General features: G+C 59.1%; 2 protein-coding genes across 17 annotated transcripts; both read right to left on the reverse strand.

Annotated features, from left to right (window-relative positions):
* Positions 1 to 790: 790 nt before the first annotated feature.
* LOC139596339 (C-signal-like) lies at positions 791 to 3,433 on the reverse strand. The gene is made up of 6 exons (XM_071440557.1): positions 3,087 to 3,433; positions 2,555 to 2,606; positions 2,132 to 2,319; positions 1,885 to 2,043; positions 1,660 to 1,770; positions 791 to 958 (listed from the first exon to the last, which is right to left on the reverse strand). Exons 1-6 carry the CDS (start codon positions 3,222 to 3,224, stop codon positions 845 to 847), a joined length of 762 nt encoding a protein of 253 aa, XP_071296658.1. The 5' UTR covers positions 3,225 to 3,433; the 3' UTR covers positions 791 to 844.
* Positions 3,434 to 3,568: 135 nt separating this feature from the next.
* On the reverse strand, positions 3,569 to 16,674 carry MTSS2 (MTSS I-BAR domain containing 2). 16 transcript variants are annotated; one of them, XM_071440544.1, is made up of 15 exons: positions 16,300 to 16,674; positions 12,602 to 12,663; positions 12,424 to 12,497; positions 10,576 to 10,660; positions 10,314 to 10,405; positions 10,157 to 10,231; positions 9,892 to 9,900; positions 9,284 to 9,441; positions 9,096 to 9,203; positions 8,927 to 9,024; positions 8,193 to 8,319; positions 7,398 to 7,475; positions 7,003 to 7,179; positions 6,742 to 6,910; positions 3,569 to 6,034 (listed from the first exon to the last, which is right to left on the reverse strand). In XM_071440544.1, exons 1-15 carry the CDS (start codon positions 16,366 to 16,368, stop codon positions 5,262 to 5,264), a joined length of 2,154 nt encoding a protein of 717 aa, XP_071296645.1. In that variant the 5' UTR covers positions 16,369 to 16,674; the 3' UTR covers positions 3,569 to 5,261. The 16 variants fall into 16 exon arrangements, with proteins under 16 accessions (XP_071296645.1, XP_071296635.1, XP_071296632.1 ...); XM_071440534.1 differs by having other exon boundaries at positions 8,193 to 8,400; positions 16,300 to 16,673; XM_071440531.1 differs by having other exon boundaries at positions 8,193 to 8,403; positions 16,300 to 16,673.
* Positions 16,675 to 18,242: the final 1,568 nt, after the last annotated feature.

Consider the following 18,242-nt stretch of genomic DNA (forward strand, 5'->3'; position numbering starts at 1 on the left):
TGAGTCCCTGTGTGGTCCAGGGACCCACCTGGGGCTGAGCCCCAAGCTCCCACTCCCTCGTGTCAAACGTGGGAATGATCCTTCATCCTCCTCCACTGTGGGGAACCTGAAGCTGTCCCTGCAGAATGACCCCTGCCAAGCTTCCCAGAGCATCCCCACAGCAATGGGCTCTGAGTCCAGCCCACTTGAGATATTGTGCATTTTCTTCTGATCCCTCTTTTGGGAGATGGCTTCAAGAATGACAGCTGAGAGCCTCTACAGGAAAGCACTCACAGCATCAAGAATGGGAGCCTGTTTGCAGCATCTCCTGGTGTACCATGAGGGATGGATTCAGGGAAGGTCAGCCCAGGACGCCCTGCCCAGGTCTCAAAAGACATCTTTAGGCATGTGCTGAGACTTGGGAGATCTGCTGTGAAACCCTCCAGCTGCTGGAACAGGAAGAACCTTTGCTGGCCTTGAACCAGCAAGAAAAACACCTGGCAGCATCTTTGGGGTGGGCATGGAAAGGCCAGCTGGTTTTGGGGTGGGCAGGCTGAGTTTGGGGGCTGTCTGAGATGTCCCCATAAGCAGTATGGCTTGTGGCCCTAGAGTGAGGATAGCCAGGGGCTTCTCCTGGCCCCAGGGGATGCCTTGGATTCAGGACCACCCTTGGAGCATCCTTCCTTATGCTGCCCTGGCACAAATCACCATCCCAGGCCAGAGGGGCAGCAAATCCAACTCCCATCCCCCAACCTGTGCATCCCTGTTTCTATTCCCCTCCCCCCCCCCCGACTCAGAGTGAGCCTGGAAATGGCAATTAATTCACTTTAATTAATTATTTAAGCTCAGTCTGCAGATGCTGCTCTCACCAGGGCAGCCTCTGCCCTCTCCAGTCCCAGAAGGTGCCGTTGTTGGTGGCTGAGAGCTGGGCCAGCAGCTGCAGGACGCCCCGCACGCTCTCCTCCAGCGTCACTGGGCCCTGTCACACCCAAGGGAAAAAGTGAGCCAAGGTTCTCCATCCCAACACCCCCAATCCCACCCCTGGTATGGTGGAATGCCAGCTCTGGCTGGGTTGGTTTGGGAACAATTGGAGATGCTCCAGCAGCCAAGGGATGTGGCTTTGCACAAATTTATTGTCCCTCATTTGAGTGCTGTAAGGATGGAGGTTCATTTCTTCATCCTTAATTAAAAAGTGACTCGTTTGTCAGCCAGAGCAGGGTAAGGGACAGCAGGACCAGGGTGCCCTCTGCTGACACACCATCAGAATGGGAAAGGAAATAAAAAAGAGGGAAGAAATTGGATGGTTGGGGGAGCCCCTGGAATTGTCCCTTTGCGGTGGTGGCACAGCCACTGTGGGACCAAGGCACTGCACAAATGTGGGTGCCCAGAGAAGGGATGTCCATGGTCAAGGATGCCTCAGGAAGGGATGTTCATGGGAAAGGGATGTCCATGGGAAGAAATACCCTATGAAGAAGGGATGTGCCCATGGGAAGGGATGTCTGTGGGAAGGAATGTTTCTGGGAAGGGATTTCTTTGTGAAAGGATGACCCTGAGAAGGGATGTTCATGGGAAGGGACGGCCTTGGGAAGGGATGCTCCTGGGAAAGGATGCCCCCAGGAATCCCCAGGATACCCATGGGACCTTGCTGAGCTGGGAGTCCATGCACCTTCCATCACTCACCATCCCCTGTTCCAAGGGAGGTGTCACATGGCCAGGATCCACAGACACGCAGAGGATCCCGCTGCTCCCGTACTCCAGGGCCAGGCACTTGGTGAGCATGTTCAGAGCAGCCTGGGAGGACAAATTCCCCTCCTCAGCATCATGATCTGGCAATGCCAGGGCCAGTGCAAGGGGAATCCCCAAGGAGATGACCCCAAATTCCTCCCCATGCCCCAGGGGCAGTACCTTGCTGCAGCGGTAGCAGATGTCCTGCCTCTCCTGCCAGGCCTCTGCAACCTCGATGGAGCCCAGGATGCTGGAGATGTTGATGATGGCAGCTCTGCTGCAGCTCATCTCCCGCTGCCCTTCGGCCTCAGCCGCCTCCTTCAGCAGGGGCAGGAAGGCCTGCAGGAGATGGGACCTCAGGCATCCCCATCCTCCTCCTCCTCCCTGTTCCCAGTGTTTGGGGCAGGGGTTGCTGTGTCCTCCTCACCTGGCTGGTCTGCAGGGGCCCGATGGTGTTGGTGGTGTAGACGAGGCTCATGTTCTCGGCTGTCTCGGTGGCCAAGGTGCTGCGGCGCGTGGTGCCGCTGTTGTTGATCAGGAGGTTGAGGCCAGCACTTCCCACCTCTGCCTGCACCTTCCTCACTGCTGCCTTGATGCTGTTGGGGTCTGTCACATCTGCAAGGGGACAGGAGGGTTTGGGGGACAGGCTGGTGGCCACGATCCTGGCAAGATGCTGTAGGACATGGCAGGAGGCAACTCCCAGCCACTGAGCATCCTCCTGGTCCCATCAGTGACCTGGTTCAGCTAAGCTAAACCGAGGGACCCACCTGCTTGGTGGCATTTCCTGGAGCCACCCACGGCTGCAATTAAATCCTAAGAAGCTTCATCCCTTTCCCGCCCCAGCACTTACCTAGAGGCAAGATTCTGACGTTGGGAAAGCCCAAAGCCACCTCGTTAACAGCCTAGGTGGAGAAAACGAGGGAGGGGTCACATGGGGAAGCTCATGGAAGGGGGCAGGGGGCTGCACCGTGCCGGGATGGGAAGAGGGTGGCCCCTCATGTCGCTGACAGGTTACAACAAGATCCAGGGGCAGCGATTTGGGGCGGGGTCGCTGCTTCTCCTCCGCACCCGGCTGAGCGCGGCAGCTTCAAAGCCAGCAACCCCCCCGCACTCCCCATCATGCACATACCGGCACCGAGAGACTCAAAATAAATACATGCATGTTTAATACATACATAGGGATTTTAAATATTTAAGACATATGTGTGTATTTTTGGTTTATATATATATATATACACACACGTATTTTTCCATACCATTCACCGTTCAGGATGCTGACACTCAGCATCGCAATTTCAGGTGGGACTGTGGCATCCCCGAGCTGACTTCCCTCCCGTCCCCCCCTTCCTCCTGTCCCCCCGCCGTGCCGGTGCCCTCCCTACCTTGCCCTGGGGGTCCAGGCAAGCAGCGAAGATGTGCCGAGGTGGGCTGGGCTGCTCCAGCAAACCCTTCAGCAGCCCCAGGCCCAGCCCCCCATCGCAGCCGGTCAGCAGGACACTGCCCACGCTGAGCCCCTCCATGCCCGCTGCTCTCCACAGCCGGTTGTGCTGCCCCAGCGGGATTTGGCAATCGGCCTCGATAATCCGGGAGGTGGCAACGCTGCGGGTGCTGCTGGGATGGGTGGAGCTGGGGGGCACCGCCTGCACCCCCGCTTCTGGAGGGCATGGGCAGCAGGATGTTCTTCTGCATCCCAGGGTCACCCATCACCTTGACCATGGGGTTGTTGCACTCCTCCATACCCCAGAACACCCGCCCCCCTCAAGCCATGGGAATCCCAAAGGGGTGATGGTACCTTCTCACCTGTTCCCCATTACTGGGGTGACCCCAGAGAACCAGAAAATCCATAGGAGCACAGGCAAGGCTATTAATTACAGTACAACCTTTATTAATACTGGAATCTTCACAGTGCATTCGTTACTTGTAGCAGTGACTATGGAAAATGGGGAAGGGGGGAAAGAGGGGAATTACCACCAGGAAAAAAAAAATTAAAAGAAAAGACGGAATGAAAGAAAGAGAAAGAAACGTGGCAGAGGGACAGGGAGAGGGGAAGCGGCGGCAGAGGCGGGAACACGAGGGGGAAAAATAAATTAAAAAAAAAGAAAAGAATAAGGACCAAGTTAACAACAGCACCAGAAAAGTTACTTCAGTCGAAAGACAGGTCAGTTTTTTTTTCTTTTCCAAAGAATTTTTGTTTTCTGTACAAAATAAGAGACGCCCCCCTCCCTCAAACCCAAACATTTGTCACTTGGCCTCAGCGGTTCTGGGCAGGAGAAGGGGAAAGGGGGAGAACTAAATTGTTATTCCTAAGGGGGAGGGCTGGGGGCTGCGATGCGACAGACAGCAGGGGGCGGGGGCTATGTACAGCGGGGCCGGGGTTGTGCTTTCCTCCAGCCGCCGGCAGAAAGCTGCTTTGCCTGGGGGGTCTGAGACAAACCTCCTGTGCCTGGAGCCCCCTCTGAGCAGACCCTGCACAGGGTCTGGGGGTGCTGAGCGAGGGTGAGGGGGTTTGTGGGGGGTCCCAAGTGATCCTTGTGAGGGGGGGCAAGGTGGAGGTTCAGCATCCTCAGTCCCTGCCCCCTGGTGTCCCCCCAAGACAGAGGGGATTGCGGTGCCTCTACCCCCAGCCCCCCGACCCTCTCACATGTCCCCCACTTCTTCTTCCCCCCCCTGCACCCCCAGCCCGTTGCTTGTGCCCCCTGGAATGAGGCTGAGCTGTGCTGGCCCCAAGGAGGCAGCTGGGGGGAATGGGGCCAGGGCCCCCAGTCCTGATGCTCCTGGTGCTCCACGGCTGGCACAGCCCTGCTGGCACCATCCTCTCCTGCTGCGGCTGGGGCCACCCGCCTGCGCCCGGGGGAAGAAAACAGAGAGGAGAGGGAAAGCCAGAGGGGAACAGGAAAAGAGAAAGAAAGGGAAAGAGGTGGAAAAAAGAAAGGAAAAAAAAAAAAAGAGGAAAATAGAAGGAGGAGAAAAAGAAATTAAAAGAAAAAGAGTTAAAAAGAAAGGAAAACAAAAAAGAGTTAAAAAGAAAGGGAAAAAAAAAAAGAGTTAAAGGAAATGAAAAAGAGGACTAGAAGAGGAAAAGAAGAGGAGAAAAATAGGAAAATGAAGAAAATAGGAAAATAGAAGGGAGGAGAAAAAGAGTTAAAGAGAAATGAAAAGAAAAAGAGGTAAAAAGAAAGGAAAAAAAAAGAGTTAAAAAGAAAGGAAAAGAAAAAGAGGACAAGAAAAGGAAAAGGAGAAAAATGGGAAAATGAAGAAAATAAGAAAACAGAAGGAAAAGTGACATAGAAGAACAAAAGAAAAAAGGCAAAAGAAAAAAGCAGAAAAACCAGGAAAAAGAAGAGGAGAAAAGGAGAAAAAGAGGAGAAAGAGGACCAAAGAGAGAGCAAGTGAAGGAGGGATGTAAGGAGAGGGCAGGGCAGGAGGAGACAGAGGGGCAGGAAGCAGGGGGCAGCAGAGAGGGACAGGGCAGCGGGTGCCGGCGGGTGGGGGTCCCTGGGGAGGGGCAGTGGCTGCCCCCGGGGTCCATCGGGCACATCCCCCTGGCCGGGGCAGCATCACGATATCCGCGGGGCCGACCTGTCGTTGGTGACGGTCCTGCGCAGCCGCACCCCGCGCCGGATGGCCACCAGCATGTCTTCGGCCGGGGGGTCCATGGAGGCCGCGGGGGGCGGCGCGGGGGTCTCCTCGCCGGGGCCTGACCCCACGAGGGCGGTGGGGAAGGGGAACTGGCCTTCCCCCAGGGCGTGGGCGCCGGCCACCAGCTCCCCAATCTTCTCCACCAAACTGTGCCGGTTGGCAGCCAACTGTTGGTCCTCCTCTTCCTCAGCGGAGAGGTGCTGGCCGGCCCCGGGGTAGACAGAGATCTCCATGGCACCGCCACCCCAGGCGGTGTTGGGAAGGCTCAGCCGCTTGGGCGAAGCTTTGGCAAAATCCAGGGGGTTCGGAGAGGCGTCGTCAGCATAGAAGACGCACTCTTCGCTGCCCACCCGCGTAGGGCCGGCGTAGCCAGGGGAGTCCGGCACTGTGGGGGTCTTCACGGGGACGATGGGGGGTCGGATAGGGATGGGGCCGGCGTTGGAGAGCGTACGGCGGACCGAGGGCTTGGTGGAGGGCGTGCGGCGGATGGTGGCCACCCCCGGGGTGGTGCCGGCCGGGAGGTTGGTGCCGGTGGGCAGCCCGGCGGTGGAGGCGGGACGCTTGGTCTGGATCATCCGCCGGTAGTTCTGGGCGATGTTGCTGTTGCGTGGGATGGTGGAGGACTTGTCGAAATCGCTCTGCGGGTCACACTCCACGTCACCGTTCACCGAGTAGCAGTCGTAGTCGGAGCCTGGGGAGGGAGCAGCACCATCAGTGTGGCTGGGGGGACAGTGGTATCCAAGCTCAACCATGTCATTAAATCCAGCCCCAGCCACTTCCATCACAGCACAACAACAACCAAATTCAACTGCCATGATTGTCACACAACCACTACTGTCCCAGTCATTGCTGGCACAACATGCTCCCCACCAAACACAAACATCACTTCTGTAGGAAAGCACAGTCACCCCAGCCATCACACTGAAATTACAACCAACCCCAACTGTCACCATCACAACCACCCCAATCAAGCCATCACTACACGATCACGGCCAAGCTCCACTGTCACCACCACATGCTCATAACTGGCTCAGCCATCATCATACCAACATCACGACAGATGTGGTTATTTGATCTCCAACTACTGACTCTGTTGCCATCACCTACCATCTGCCACCATCTCCACCTGTACTCAACCTCTGTGCACAGACACATCACCACATCACCTGTTACAGCACTTCCTGGCACAACTGCACCCACTGAGCTTCAGCTAGCACCCAAATAACCAGGAAAAGCTGTGGTTACTTGTGGCACCAGCCCCTACACAGTATGACCATAGCCCAGTGCTATGACACCCAGCACACACATTTGTGCCCCAGCACCACCAAAACCTCTGTTGTGCCCTTCCCCACTCTAAGTGCCATTTCAGGTGGTCCCAGGTACCCCTGGTGCCAGTACCTTGGGAAGGGATGGTGTCCTCAGAGCAGGAGGGGGTGGTGGTCTGCGTGCTGTAGCCACTGGAGTACTGCAGCGAGTCCCGGCTGCTCTTCTGGTGCTCCAAGCTCAGCCCACGGGTCAAGACCATGGCCAGGTCGCTGGCGGCAGGGGACACCTCCTCCCCATGCTGCTGGGGCAAAGGGCACTGTCAGCACCCTGGTTCCTCCTCTGGGAGTCCCCAGGAGCCCCCCACCTCTGTGCCCTCCCTGCCACAGCTGGTACCTTGGCAGCAATTGTAGCCGGCGACATCCGGGGCCTGGGAGCATCCTCGGCACCGATGCCCGGGTACCCCCCGGCAGGAGAGCCCATCTCGGCCTCCCGCAGGTGCTCCACGCGGTCCTTGCGCCGCTGCAGGGTAGGGACCACCGGCTGGTCATAGGGGCTGGCCTTGGACCAGTCCTGCAACGGGCAAGGCATGCGGTTCATGCTGGTGACACTGGGAGCAGGAGTGTGGCAGGAGAGGTCTCAAGCTGATGTCCCCCATGTCAAGCCACGGGTGCTGCTCAGGATGCTCTGCCCCATGCAGGAGGGGAGGGGAGGGTCCGGGGGCTGAACCCCATGAAGTGAGGGGGGAATCACGTGTGAAATGCAACCCTGGTGGGATGGCAAGGACTAACCGAGGTGGGGGAGCTGCACTCGCTAACTGACTGGCAGGTTTCGGATGCCTCTGAGGACGCCGAGCTGGAGGACTTCTGCTGTGCCGTGACGAGCCGAGAGCCAGAAGGTGAGAGAAGAGGCAGTTAGCAAGCAAAGCCAGAGCCATGACCCCGGTTAGAGCAGCACCCACAGCTCCCTGGCTGAGCAAGGCCCCCAGCCCTCCTCCCCTCTGGCAGTAGCTGCAGGATGGCGAGCAGGATGCGACCTTGGCAGTGGGGTCAAGAACTGGGATGATGCACTGCCCCAACCCTGCCCCCTCTCACCCCAAGCCATGCAGAGCCAAGAGGTATTTTGGGTTGCTGGGTTGGTGATGCCAGGTTAGCATAGACAGGTGGGAATGGCAACTCCCTGGGGATCCTGGAGCATCCTTGGCACTGGGGATGGTGCAGCATGAAGGGGAAGCTTTGCTCCATGCTGTCTGGTGGGTGGCACAAATTGGGTATTATGGGGCTGTGGTGATTGGGAAACACCCTGTTCTCCTGGCACGGGGAGAGGGATCTCTGTGCCTCATCCCGGGGGAATTCCCTGATAGGGTTTCTCTGCCATGTGGCCCAGGATGCCCACAACTACGGCAGGCACCCTCAATATTCCCAATATTTATTCCCCTTGATGCGAACACAGATGGAAATAGTTCTGAGGGTGGGTCTCATCACCTCTCCACCAGACCCTTGTGCTGCGCCCAGCACCACCCACCCATTCTATGGAAGAGGAAACTGAGGCATGGAGGTTGGCAGCACGGACCACCCTCCCTGTACCTGGCTGGTGATGTCCGAGGGCATGGGGGAAGGTGGTTTGGAATAAGCGGCGTCCTGGGAGATGAAGCCGGAGTCGTGGGAGGAGACGCTGGAGAGGCGGGTGGTGGCGGCGGGGGGCTGCGCCAGGCTGCGGTAGCGATAGGTGGAACTGGGTGAGCAGGTCTGAGCCCCGCCGGGCCACGCCATGCCACCCTTGGCACTGCTAACGCTGCTGGGGGGGCGCCAGGGGGACGGGGACACGCCGGTGGGAAGGACAAAGGAAGGAAAAGAGAATTTAAAACAGAGGTTCGGAGGTGGCAGGATGGCCAGCGCCCTGCCACACATCCCAACCTGGGGAAACTGAGGCACGTAGTCCTCCTGGGGGTGTCCCTTTGCCTCCTGGGGTGGCCCTGCGGCAGGGAACAGGCTGGGGGACATGACAGAGGTGGTATGCTTGTCCCCAAACACCCATGCACGGCACACATGTCCCCAGACCCTGGTGGACAGGGCATGTGTCGGGCCCCCATCCTGCCCCATAGGTCCACCAGCCCTACCCAGTGCACCAAGACCAATTCCTCCATATTAGTGGGAGCCACCTGCCCATATGGACATGAGAAGGTGGACATGCACCTTGTGAGCATCCCCAAAAGCCATAAGCATCATTAACCCACTGAGGTTAATGAAGACCCACTGAGGTTAACGAAGAGGGTTGGATTTCCTGGCTGTGGTTGGGTGTGGAGCCCACCTCACCATACCTGCACATGCTGGACTTGCGGGAGCTGGAGCTGCTGGGTGAGGATGGGGGCGTCTGGTAGGACCAGCTGTAGTCAGAGCCCTTCAGGTCCTTGATCACCTGCAGGAAAGATGGGGTTTTAAGTCCCCCCTAAAGATGCCTCCCTGCTCCCCTGACTTGCCCCTACTGACCTGCTCACTGGCGGGGGGCAACTTGTGGGGCTCAGCGGTGAGCATCACCAGGTCCTCGATGATGCCCTGCAGGTGGGTGATCTCTCCCAGCATAGTGAGCTCCCCGTTCTGAGGACAGACAAGAGAGAGCATCAGCATCCACTGGGCAGAAGGAACAACCCTTGACCCTCCCGGCCCCCAACACTCACCACCACAGGCTGCAGGAAGGTGATGAAGGTGCAGAAGCGGCCCCGCTCCTCGATGAGGGCTTTGCGGACCGCCTGCTTCTCCGTCTCCTCCAGCAGCAGGTACATGTCATTGACGTCCTGCAGCGCGTTGTCCAGCTGGGGCTGCAGGTCCCCCTTCCCTGAGAGATGGGGCACTGTCAGCCCTGGGCTCCCCTGCCACCCTCCCCAGGCTGCTGGCGGTGCCACTGCCAAGCCGAGGCCATTCCCCCCGCTTGAGGACAGCACCCCATCTTCACATTCCAGCACATACCATAGGTCTCCCACTCTGCCCATCTCCCTGGAAGGTCCAGGAGCACCCTCACCCCACAACAGACCTGGGCAGGGGGCTTCTCTGCCACTCCATCCCCATCCCTGGCACTTGGGACCAGAGGACCCCTTGGGCTGCTACATGGTGAGTCTGGCATTGCCTCAGGATATAGGGTGCAGGCTAAGCTAAGCTAAAAGCAAGGTGAGGGTGGGAACTGGGAGTGGATGGACGGACGGACAGACAGACAGAGGCTGGGGAGACTGGGGGGAGTAGATGAGGAAGCAGAGAGGGGGCCGGTGGTGGGGGGCAGCGGTTCACTTACCAAGTAGCTCTACAGGAAGGATGTGGAGGGGAGGGAAGAGAGAAGGAGACAGAGAAAACGTGTGAAAAGAGGCCGAAGGCTGGGGCGCCTGCCCCGCCTCCCCACCACCCCCGGGCCGTGCTGGCACCTCCCTTTCTACAGGGAGGCAGCAGGACCCCCCTAGTGCCCACCCCCCGGTTGGCAGTGCCACAGCCGGGATACCGGCCCTGGCTGGGGGTGCTGCGGAGGGGCTGGTGGGGGCAACCCCCAGGAGACCCCCTCTCACCTTTGCGAGCCTTTTTCTGGAGCTTGAGGGTGTCAGAGGACTTTTTCTTGATCTCATGGCGTGCTCGCTTGTACTCTGGGGGTGCAGAAGTGCTGTCAGAGGGGACCCCTGTCCAGCAGCCACCCTGCACCACGGATCCATCCTGTCCCCTTTGTACCTTTTGCATGGTCCTTGTCCAGCTGATTGGCAGTTTTCTTCCAGTCCTCAATCCTGTCCTGCAAAGGGTTTATCAGGCTCTCCATGAGGGCACTGGAGCAGGGAGAGAGAAGCAGAGTGTGGGAGAGTGCTGGAGCCACGGCAGAGCCATTCCCCACCCATGCCCAGCCAGCACCCAGCATCCCCTCCTTAGGGAGGGAATGAGCCTGGCCAGGCCGTGTCACCAACGCCGTGGGTTTGGAGCTGATCCTGGTGCTGCTTACTTGGTGAATTGCCGGAGCTTGGCCTCGATGCTGCGGTGCCGCATGCACATCCGGGTCAGCGCCGAGCCGATGTCCCTCGTGGCACCTGGGGGGAGCAAAGTGCTGCTGACGAGGGGCAGGGACACCCCCACACCAGTCCCAGCCCAGTTTGTACGGTGGGAACAGGGTGGGTCGTGACAGGGACCATTGGCACTGGGATGCACTGGGCAATGGGGACACTTTAGGCAGGGGGTGGCTTGTTTTTCCCCACGATAAATCCACAAAATAAAGAAATAAATAATCATCCACTAACTAATACATGAAACACTAAATACATCTTCTGGAGGCTTTGAAATTAGAACCTGCTCCCATTTTTTCCCAGTTTGTCTTAAATTTGGCACTAGGGGCCCAGGGAAGGGAGGTGATGAGGTACCTTGGCTTAGTTCCAGGCAGTCAGCTCTGTCCCACACCTTCAGGCACAATCACGAGCGGATAAAAAGGGAGTCTAAACTCCCGGGGGGGGGATATTTGCCAGCAGCAGATAGCAGGAGCATCCTTTTTAGGTGAAACCGCTGAAGCCTAAGGATGGCCACATGGTGGCAGTGCTGCTGGCGATTCCCACAGAAAACGGAAATAAAAAATCCTTGGGTGCAAACTAAGGAGTGACATTCAGCCTTTCTCTCCCCTAAAAAAGCCTCCAAAGAAACCTCCCACCCCTTTGTAGGAGTTTTGGATGTCCCTCAGTCTCCCAGTGCTATGGAAATAGGGGAACCCATGGGCCTTTTCCTACACTGGGGTAGTCTCCTAATCCAGCTCCTAATGCTCTTATCCCAGCTCCTGCTGCTTCTAATCCGATTCTCATGCACTGCATGCAAGGCCAGCAGCCAGCCCCCACCTAGTGCCTCAGTTTCCCCACGCTGCTGCTCTGCTGCCCACCCTCCAAAAAGCCCTGCAGGTACAGCAGCACTACAGGGTGACACTGACTCCTGTGGTGCTGGTCCCCAGCTGTCCCCAGCACTGCTCCTGTGCCTCCTCCTTGCTTTGACTGCCTGGGCTGACAGGGAGCTGGAGGAGCCCTAATCCCCCTGGTGCAGTGGGCTAGTGGGTTTGGAGGCAAAGCTGATCCTGGCTCAAGCTGCTGCCTCCACCTCCTCCTCCTCCTCCTCCTCCTCCTCGCGTGGCTCCAGATGGCCTGGATGCCGCCAGTCTGCAAACCAGCCCGGGACCATCTGCTTGGCAGAAGCCAGGCAGTGGGAAGTGGCTCCTCACTGCCAGCAGGCACCTGGAGAGGGTCCGGGGATCCTTTCCCCTCACTCCCCAACAGTATGGGGGACCCCACATACAGCCTTGGCTCTTCAGTCACCTCCCTGGTGAGTTAGGGTTTGTCCCCAGAACAGTGAAGCTCGGACTCCTGAATCTCCCTCTAGCTAATTCCCCTTCCCTGGAGACCCCAGAGCAGCCAGGACCCCCCTGGGAACTCCCCAGATGTGTGCCAGGGACAAGGAAGGTGGATTCTGCATCCCGGGGGGCAGAGATGGGTGCAGGAGACCCTGATGTGGGGCTGAGCCACCCTGAATGTCCCAGCCCCACCAGAAAATGTGGCTAAGCACCAATGGGTGGTGAGAAGCAGCACCCACATGGGTGCTCACCTCCTTCCCCCTTCCCACTCCATCCTTCCAGTGCTGCTTCCCAGGGAATGCTCCACCTTGGTGTGGGAACAGGCTGGATATCTCTCTGTGGGTGGTGAAGCTGCTGCTTGAAGTCCACCCCAGAAATGTGGGCAGGGCACACCCCACAGGGGACACTCACCACCTGTGCCCCTGCCCAGACAAGCCTGGGGACGCCCACCCCTAGGAGAGAGGCCCCTACCTCGGGTGTTGGTGGCCATGTCGGCCACTTTCTGGAAGGCATCCAGGAAGGCAACTGCGGCCAGCACCGTGGTCCTGAGGCAGAGAGAGCGAGGGGGAGCTCAGTGGCTGTGGGACACCTGGGATGTGCCAATGAGGACGGGGATCCCCCATGTCCCACCCCCCCTTTAGCCACTCACCTGAGCTGGGAGTGCAGCTTGGTGGCCTTCGAGTTGAAATCCTCCCATATGGGGTAGGAGCTCTGCAAGGAGGAAGGGTGATGGTGAGAGACAGGGACCCTCAACCCCTGCACTGCTTCCCCAGTCAGGGCAGGTCCCTCCTGCACTGGCGCAGAGAGGGCAGCTCAATAACTTCTCTGATGGCTAATAAAGGCTGAGCACAACTCTTTTCCCTCCTGATGTTTTTCCCTTTCCAGTCTGGCCACCCAAACCTCTAGACCATAGAGACCTCAGGATTTTGAGTGATTTCTTCCTCATTGAGGGCATGAAATGAAAAATCTTTAAGACTCTGGCCAGTAGTAGAGGAGACCCCCAGCAGCAGCTTCCCCCCAAAACACTGATGGCCAAACCCACCATCATGGAGAGCTCCAGTCCCACAGACAGGAGCCCCAGTCCTCACCTCCCCTGAGCCCAAGGACCAGCAGGGCAGGAGGGGAGGTCGGGGTCCCCAGAACCCTGAATTGGGCAGTTGTGTGGGGACAGGGACAGGGCACAGGTGCTTGGGGGGCCAGCCCAGTGCTGTGCCAATGAGGCCACTCTGGTGCCATCCTGGCAAGGCCATCTGTGCAAGACCATTCCCAGTGCCCTTGTGGCGAGGCTGTTCCAGGGCTGTCCTGGTGCAACCATTCGTTCCAGGGGAGTCATCCCAGGGCAGTCCCAGTGCCACCATCCCAGTGAGGACATCCCAGTGCCACTGTTTCAACAAGTCTCTCTCAGCGCAGTCCCAGTGAAGCCAGTCCCAGCAGACCATGCTGCTGCCATTCCAGTGAGGACTGTCCCAGTAATGCCAGCTGCAGCGCCATCCCAGCAAGGCCATCCTGGTGCCATCACAACAAGGCTGATCCTGATCCACCATACAGCCAGGCCATCCCAGTGTCACCATCCCAGCAAGGCCAGTCCATGTTGTCCTGGTGAGATTAATCCTGGTGCTGTCTTGACAAGGCCATCCCAGTGTCACCCTTGCATGGCCAGTACCGGTGCCATCATTCCAGTGAAGCTACTCAGGTGCCACAATCCTGGCAAGGCCATTCCAGGGCTGTTCCAGTGAAGCTGGTCCCAGTGCTATTATCCCAGCAAAGCCATTCCAGTAGGGCCACTCCTGGTTCATCATCCTGGTGAAGCCATGCTGGTGCTGCTCTCCTAGCAAGGTCAGTCCTGGTCCTGTTGTCCCAGTGACAGAATCTCGGTGCTATCCTGGTGTCACCATCCGATGGCAGTGACAGGCATCTGTAAACTCCCCTAGGGCAGCCACCAGGCTGGGACATGTACATTGCCACGCATCCACATGGGCACTATGGCTTGGTGGCAGCTTGGGAACAAGGTTTGCACTGAGGCAGCATGAGACCAGCCCAGCATTTTTTGGGACCATGAAAGCCCCTATTTCCTCATGAGCCAGCAAAGAAAGGGTTTGAGGGTGCCACTTGACACATCACTGACTTGTGGCAGTAACCCCCTGGTTGTGGGTCCCCAGGGACTGTCATTGCCAGAGGGCTGGGCCACCATTCCTGGGCCACTGGCTCCGGGCCACCTTCCTTGGCCACCCTGGGCAGGGCAACTGAGGCTCCCCCATAGAAGGGAGCAGACTGAGATGCCCCCAAACCCCTGTGATGCCAGGAATGAGGAGGATGGGGAAGAGGACAATGGGCACAAGGACATGTCAAGGTCACTCAGGGACACTGAGCACACAAGGAGAGGCAACAGGAAAGAAGCCAGCTTAGGGACTGTCACCAACAAACAAATTCTCCCCAGCACAGGCCAAGGGGTGCTGAAATGGTCACCCACCACCAAAATAAGGTCCCCTTGCCCTGTGACCAGCACAGGGGTCCCAGCCATAGGACCATAAGCACATCACTGCCCTTCAATGCCAGCAGTTCTTCAAGCACTTGTCCCCCAGTGCCTGTGCCAGGACACCCACATGGCTGGGAGATGGGGACAGCACACCCTCAGGTGCCACTGGCACTCGGCTGGGGCTGTGCAGGGCACAGGCTGAGGCCCAGCTGTAGTGTGGTGGGGTTTTCCTCCTTTTTCATGATTTTTCTTTAATCTTTCCTACCTTCAAATGGCATGAAATTGACTCCAGCCCAGTCTCCCCGAGTGAGGGGTTCCCAGCCCCACCACATCCGGATGGTGCTGGGCACATCCCTGGCACAGCTCTGGGCTGGCTTATCCCCTCTGAAGCCTCAGCAGGGGAATGGGGAAACTGAGGCAGGGGCTGCCCCACCTGCCACCTGGGAGTGTGGGACTCAGCCAGGCTGCCTGGAGAGGGTGGCTGGGGTGAAGGCGTTTGGGAGAGGGAGCTGAACACCCCAGCACCCGTTTTGCACCAGCCCTGGATCCCTCTGCCCTGGGGAGAGTTGGGATTTTCTCCCTGGAGCTTTTCTCCCAGCCCTGAGCCAGAGTCCGGCTGCAGAGCCACCACTGCCCCTCGAAGGGGTTAATCTCCTTCCCAGCAAGGCTTTTATTTTTTTTTTTATCCCCCCCTCCCCTGCTTTGGCAATGACAGCATTGTCTGGACGGGTCTGCAGCATGAAGAGAGGAAGAGGAGGAGGAGGAGGAGGAAGAGAGCATTTGCCTCCCAAAAATGACTAGGGCTAAACCCCAGTGCTGGAGCTGGCTGTGGGAATTTTGGTCCCCCGAGATGAAGAAACATGGCTGGTCCCCTCCTCCCCACTCAGCCCCTGCTCAGAAATGTCCCCCAGCATTTTTAATGTATTTTTTGAAATGAAAACAAACAAACAAAAAGGTTTTTTTAAACATGGCCCCATCCTGCTCCCAGGGAGGGTGGAGGCAATATCCTCTTCCCGGGTTAGGAAATGGGATCAAGGAGCTAGGGGACCTTTTTGTTCCACTGGTGTCAACCCCACTGGGTCTGAGAGAAATCCAGGCTGGGCATGGAGCAGGGGGGACAGGGACAACATGATGCCTGAAGTGGGTGGCAATGCCCGGTGTGGGGCCAGTGGTACCTGGCGAGGGGCAGTGATGCCTGGTCTGTGTCACCCGACAAGGGGCTCAGGCACCCGAGGATGGGTACAGGGCTGATATGGAGCCAGGATCCCCAGGATGGGCTCCAATGCCCAATACAGGGCCCCGATGAATATTATGGGGTTGATGCAGGGCTCTGGTACCCAGTGCCACGCTCTGACACCCAGTGTGAGACCTTGATGCCCGACATGGTGCTCTGATACCCAGTGAAGGATAACAGGGCAGATATAGGGCTGCAACACCCAGAACGGGGCTCCGATAGCCAGTGATGGATCTGGGGATCATGTGGGGCTGCAATCCCCAGGATGGAGCTCCAATCTCCAACGCTGGATATAGAGATGATGGGGGGCTGCGATCTCCAGGGCTCCAATGCCCAACACAGAGCTCCGATGCCCAGTATGGGGCTGATGTGGGGCTCTGGGAACCCGTGCCGGGCTCTGACAGCCGATGTGGGACCCCGACACTCGCTGTGGGGCTGATGTTCGAGCTGCCATACCCGATGCGGGGTTCCAATCCCCATCTCGCGGCTGGGCAGCAGAGCCTCGCTACCCACCGCGGGACGGGCACCGGCGGCGGCAGCGCGGGGCTGCCTGGGGAAGCCGGGCGATGGGGGGATGGTGCGGGGGGAGCGCTGTCACGGCAGCAAAACCGGGGCGCGGGGGGGGGGGATCCCCTACCTTCATGTCGTTGATGATGGCTTGGAAGAGGCCGCCAAGGGCTCCGCACTCCTTCTCCGCCGTCTCCATCGCGGCGCTGCGGCAGCCCGGGGCGGGCGGCGCCGCCGGGGGAGGCCGCGGCGGCGGGCCAGGCTCAGCGGCGGCGGGGGGCGGGCGGCGCCCGGGCGGCGGCGGCGGCAGCGGCGGGGGGGGCACAGCGGCGGAGCGGCGGCGGAGCCGGGCGGGGCATCGCCCCCTGCCTGCCTGCCTCCCTCCCTCGCCCTCCGCGGGTGCTGCACGGACCCGCCGCCCCCTGGCAGCGGAGCGGGGCGCGGAGCGGAGCGGGGCGCGGGGAGCTCCGGCCCGGGGCGGTGGCGGGGGCGGGGCGGGGCGGGCGCTGCGCGGCACATGCGCCGCCCGCCGCGGGGCCGGGGGCTGCGGGGCGGGGGGAGGATCGGGGTCAGCTCCAGGGATGCTCCGGGAGCCGCTGCGGGATACCCGGAGGACGCGCAGGGATGACGGAGCCAGGGAGGGGCAGCCCCGGTGGTTCTCGGGGATGCTCTTGAGCGCGGGGGGGGGGGGGGGCCGGGGAGCAACACCGCGTGCCCCGGGACTACAGCGGAGGGAGACCCGAGGGATGCCTGGAGATGTGGCACTGGTGGAGGCAGCATCGGGGTTTGCTCCCATGGCGGTGTAGGAACACCCAGGGATTATTTTGGGGGGCTGGGTGAGGAGCAGGAGAGCCCCAGGGAGTATGTAAAGACACTGCACTTGGAGATGCCATGGGATGCCCAGAGGCATTCCCAGATCTCTGGAGGCACCGGGGGGGTGGGGGGTGGGGGGATTTGCCTCTCCCCAAAAGGTGTTTGACCCCCATTGCCTTCCTGACCCTCCAAGATGTGCTGGAGGGTGAACTCCCTCTGCAGTAGTTACAGGACAGCTCTGAAATGTGTCCGTGCACTCCATTATCAGGGAGCCATGGGAAATGCATGGCCTGCCAGCAGACAAACGCTTCCCACAAGCATCCCGAGGCCCCAGCTCCAGCCTCCCGGGATCTGGGGGTGCCAGGCTGAACCCGACAAACCTTCCTACCCCTCATAGTGCAATGACGCTCAGCTGGGGCGAGGGTTTCAGCCTGAGTCACCTATTCCCCCTCCTGCCAGAAAAGTAGTCTTGATCCCATGCTGATGATGCCCACACTGCTCTGGATGGTGTTGGTCAAGAGCCACCCATAAGGAAACAATTAGGGCTCAGCACTCCAGCAGCCGGCTGGAATTTCTCTCCATAAACCCAGTCCCTCAGTGTGGAAAGAGGCTGCTCAGCAGCAATGAGCTCGGCAGGAGGGACACAGAGCCCACCCTGGTAATGACCCAGGGGTCCAGCAACAGGTACCCCCCAGCACCCTGAGACACTGGCTGGCTTGAGAAGCCACTGCTCACACATCCTTGAGGGCTGGCTGTTAAAATTAACCCGCCGTGACTGGGTCTGGAAAGCCCTTCCCCGGGAATGACAGGAATGTCTTTATCCTGGCCAAAGCAGCGCCGGTATGGGGCTGTTTGGGGAACCCACTGCCAGAGACAGTCCTCCCTGTAAACAGGCCAGAAGCCATAAAAACTCCACAAATTCCTCCAACCACCCTTTTCCTGGGATCAAGTGAGGGCCTGAAACATGCAGGGGATGCAATGGTGTCCCCCCAGACTGCAGCAGCCTGGCACGTGCTGGGGTCCCCCGTTACCACAGGACAGGATGAAGGCAACACCGGCGGCTGCTCAGGGCCAGGAAAATGCCTGTCACTGTGCTGTGGTTTCGTGACCGTGGCCTGGAAGAATTTCAGTGGCGTTTTTTTCCTGCTGGGAAGAAGAGCAGGCGGAGAAGTTCTGCTTGCTGGCAAGCCAACGTGGCAGGGCTGGGCCAGCCCAGGGCACAGGGTCAAGCAAGACGCTCCGTGCCATCCCCTGCCCTTG

This window comes from Agelaius tricolor, unplaced genomic scaffold (genome assembly GCF_023055355.1).
Source record: "Agelaius tricolor isolate 1412-34295 unplaced genomic scaffold, bAgeTri1.0.p SCAF_15, whole genome shotgun sequence".
NCBI classification, from domain to species: domain Eukaryota; kingdom Metazoa; phylum Chordata; class Aves; order Passeriformes; family Icteridae; genus Agelaius; species Agelaius tricolor.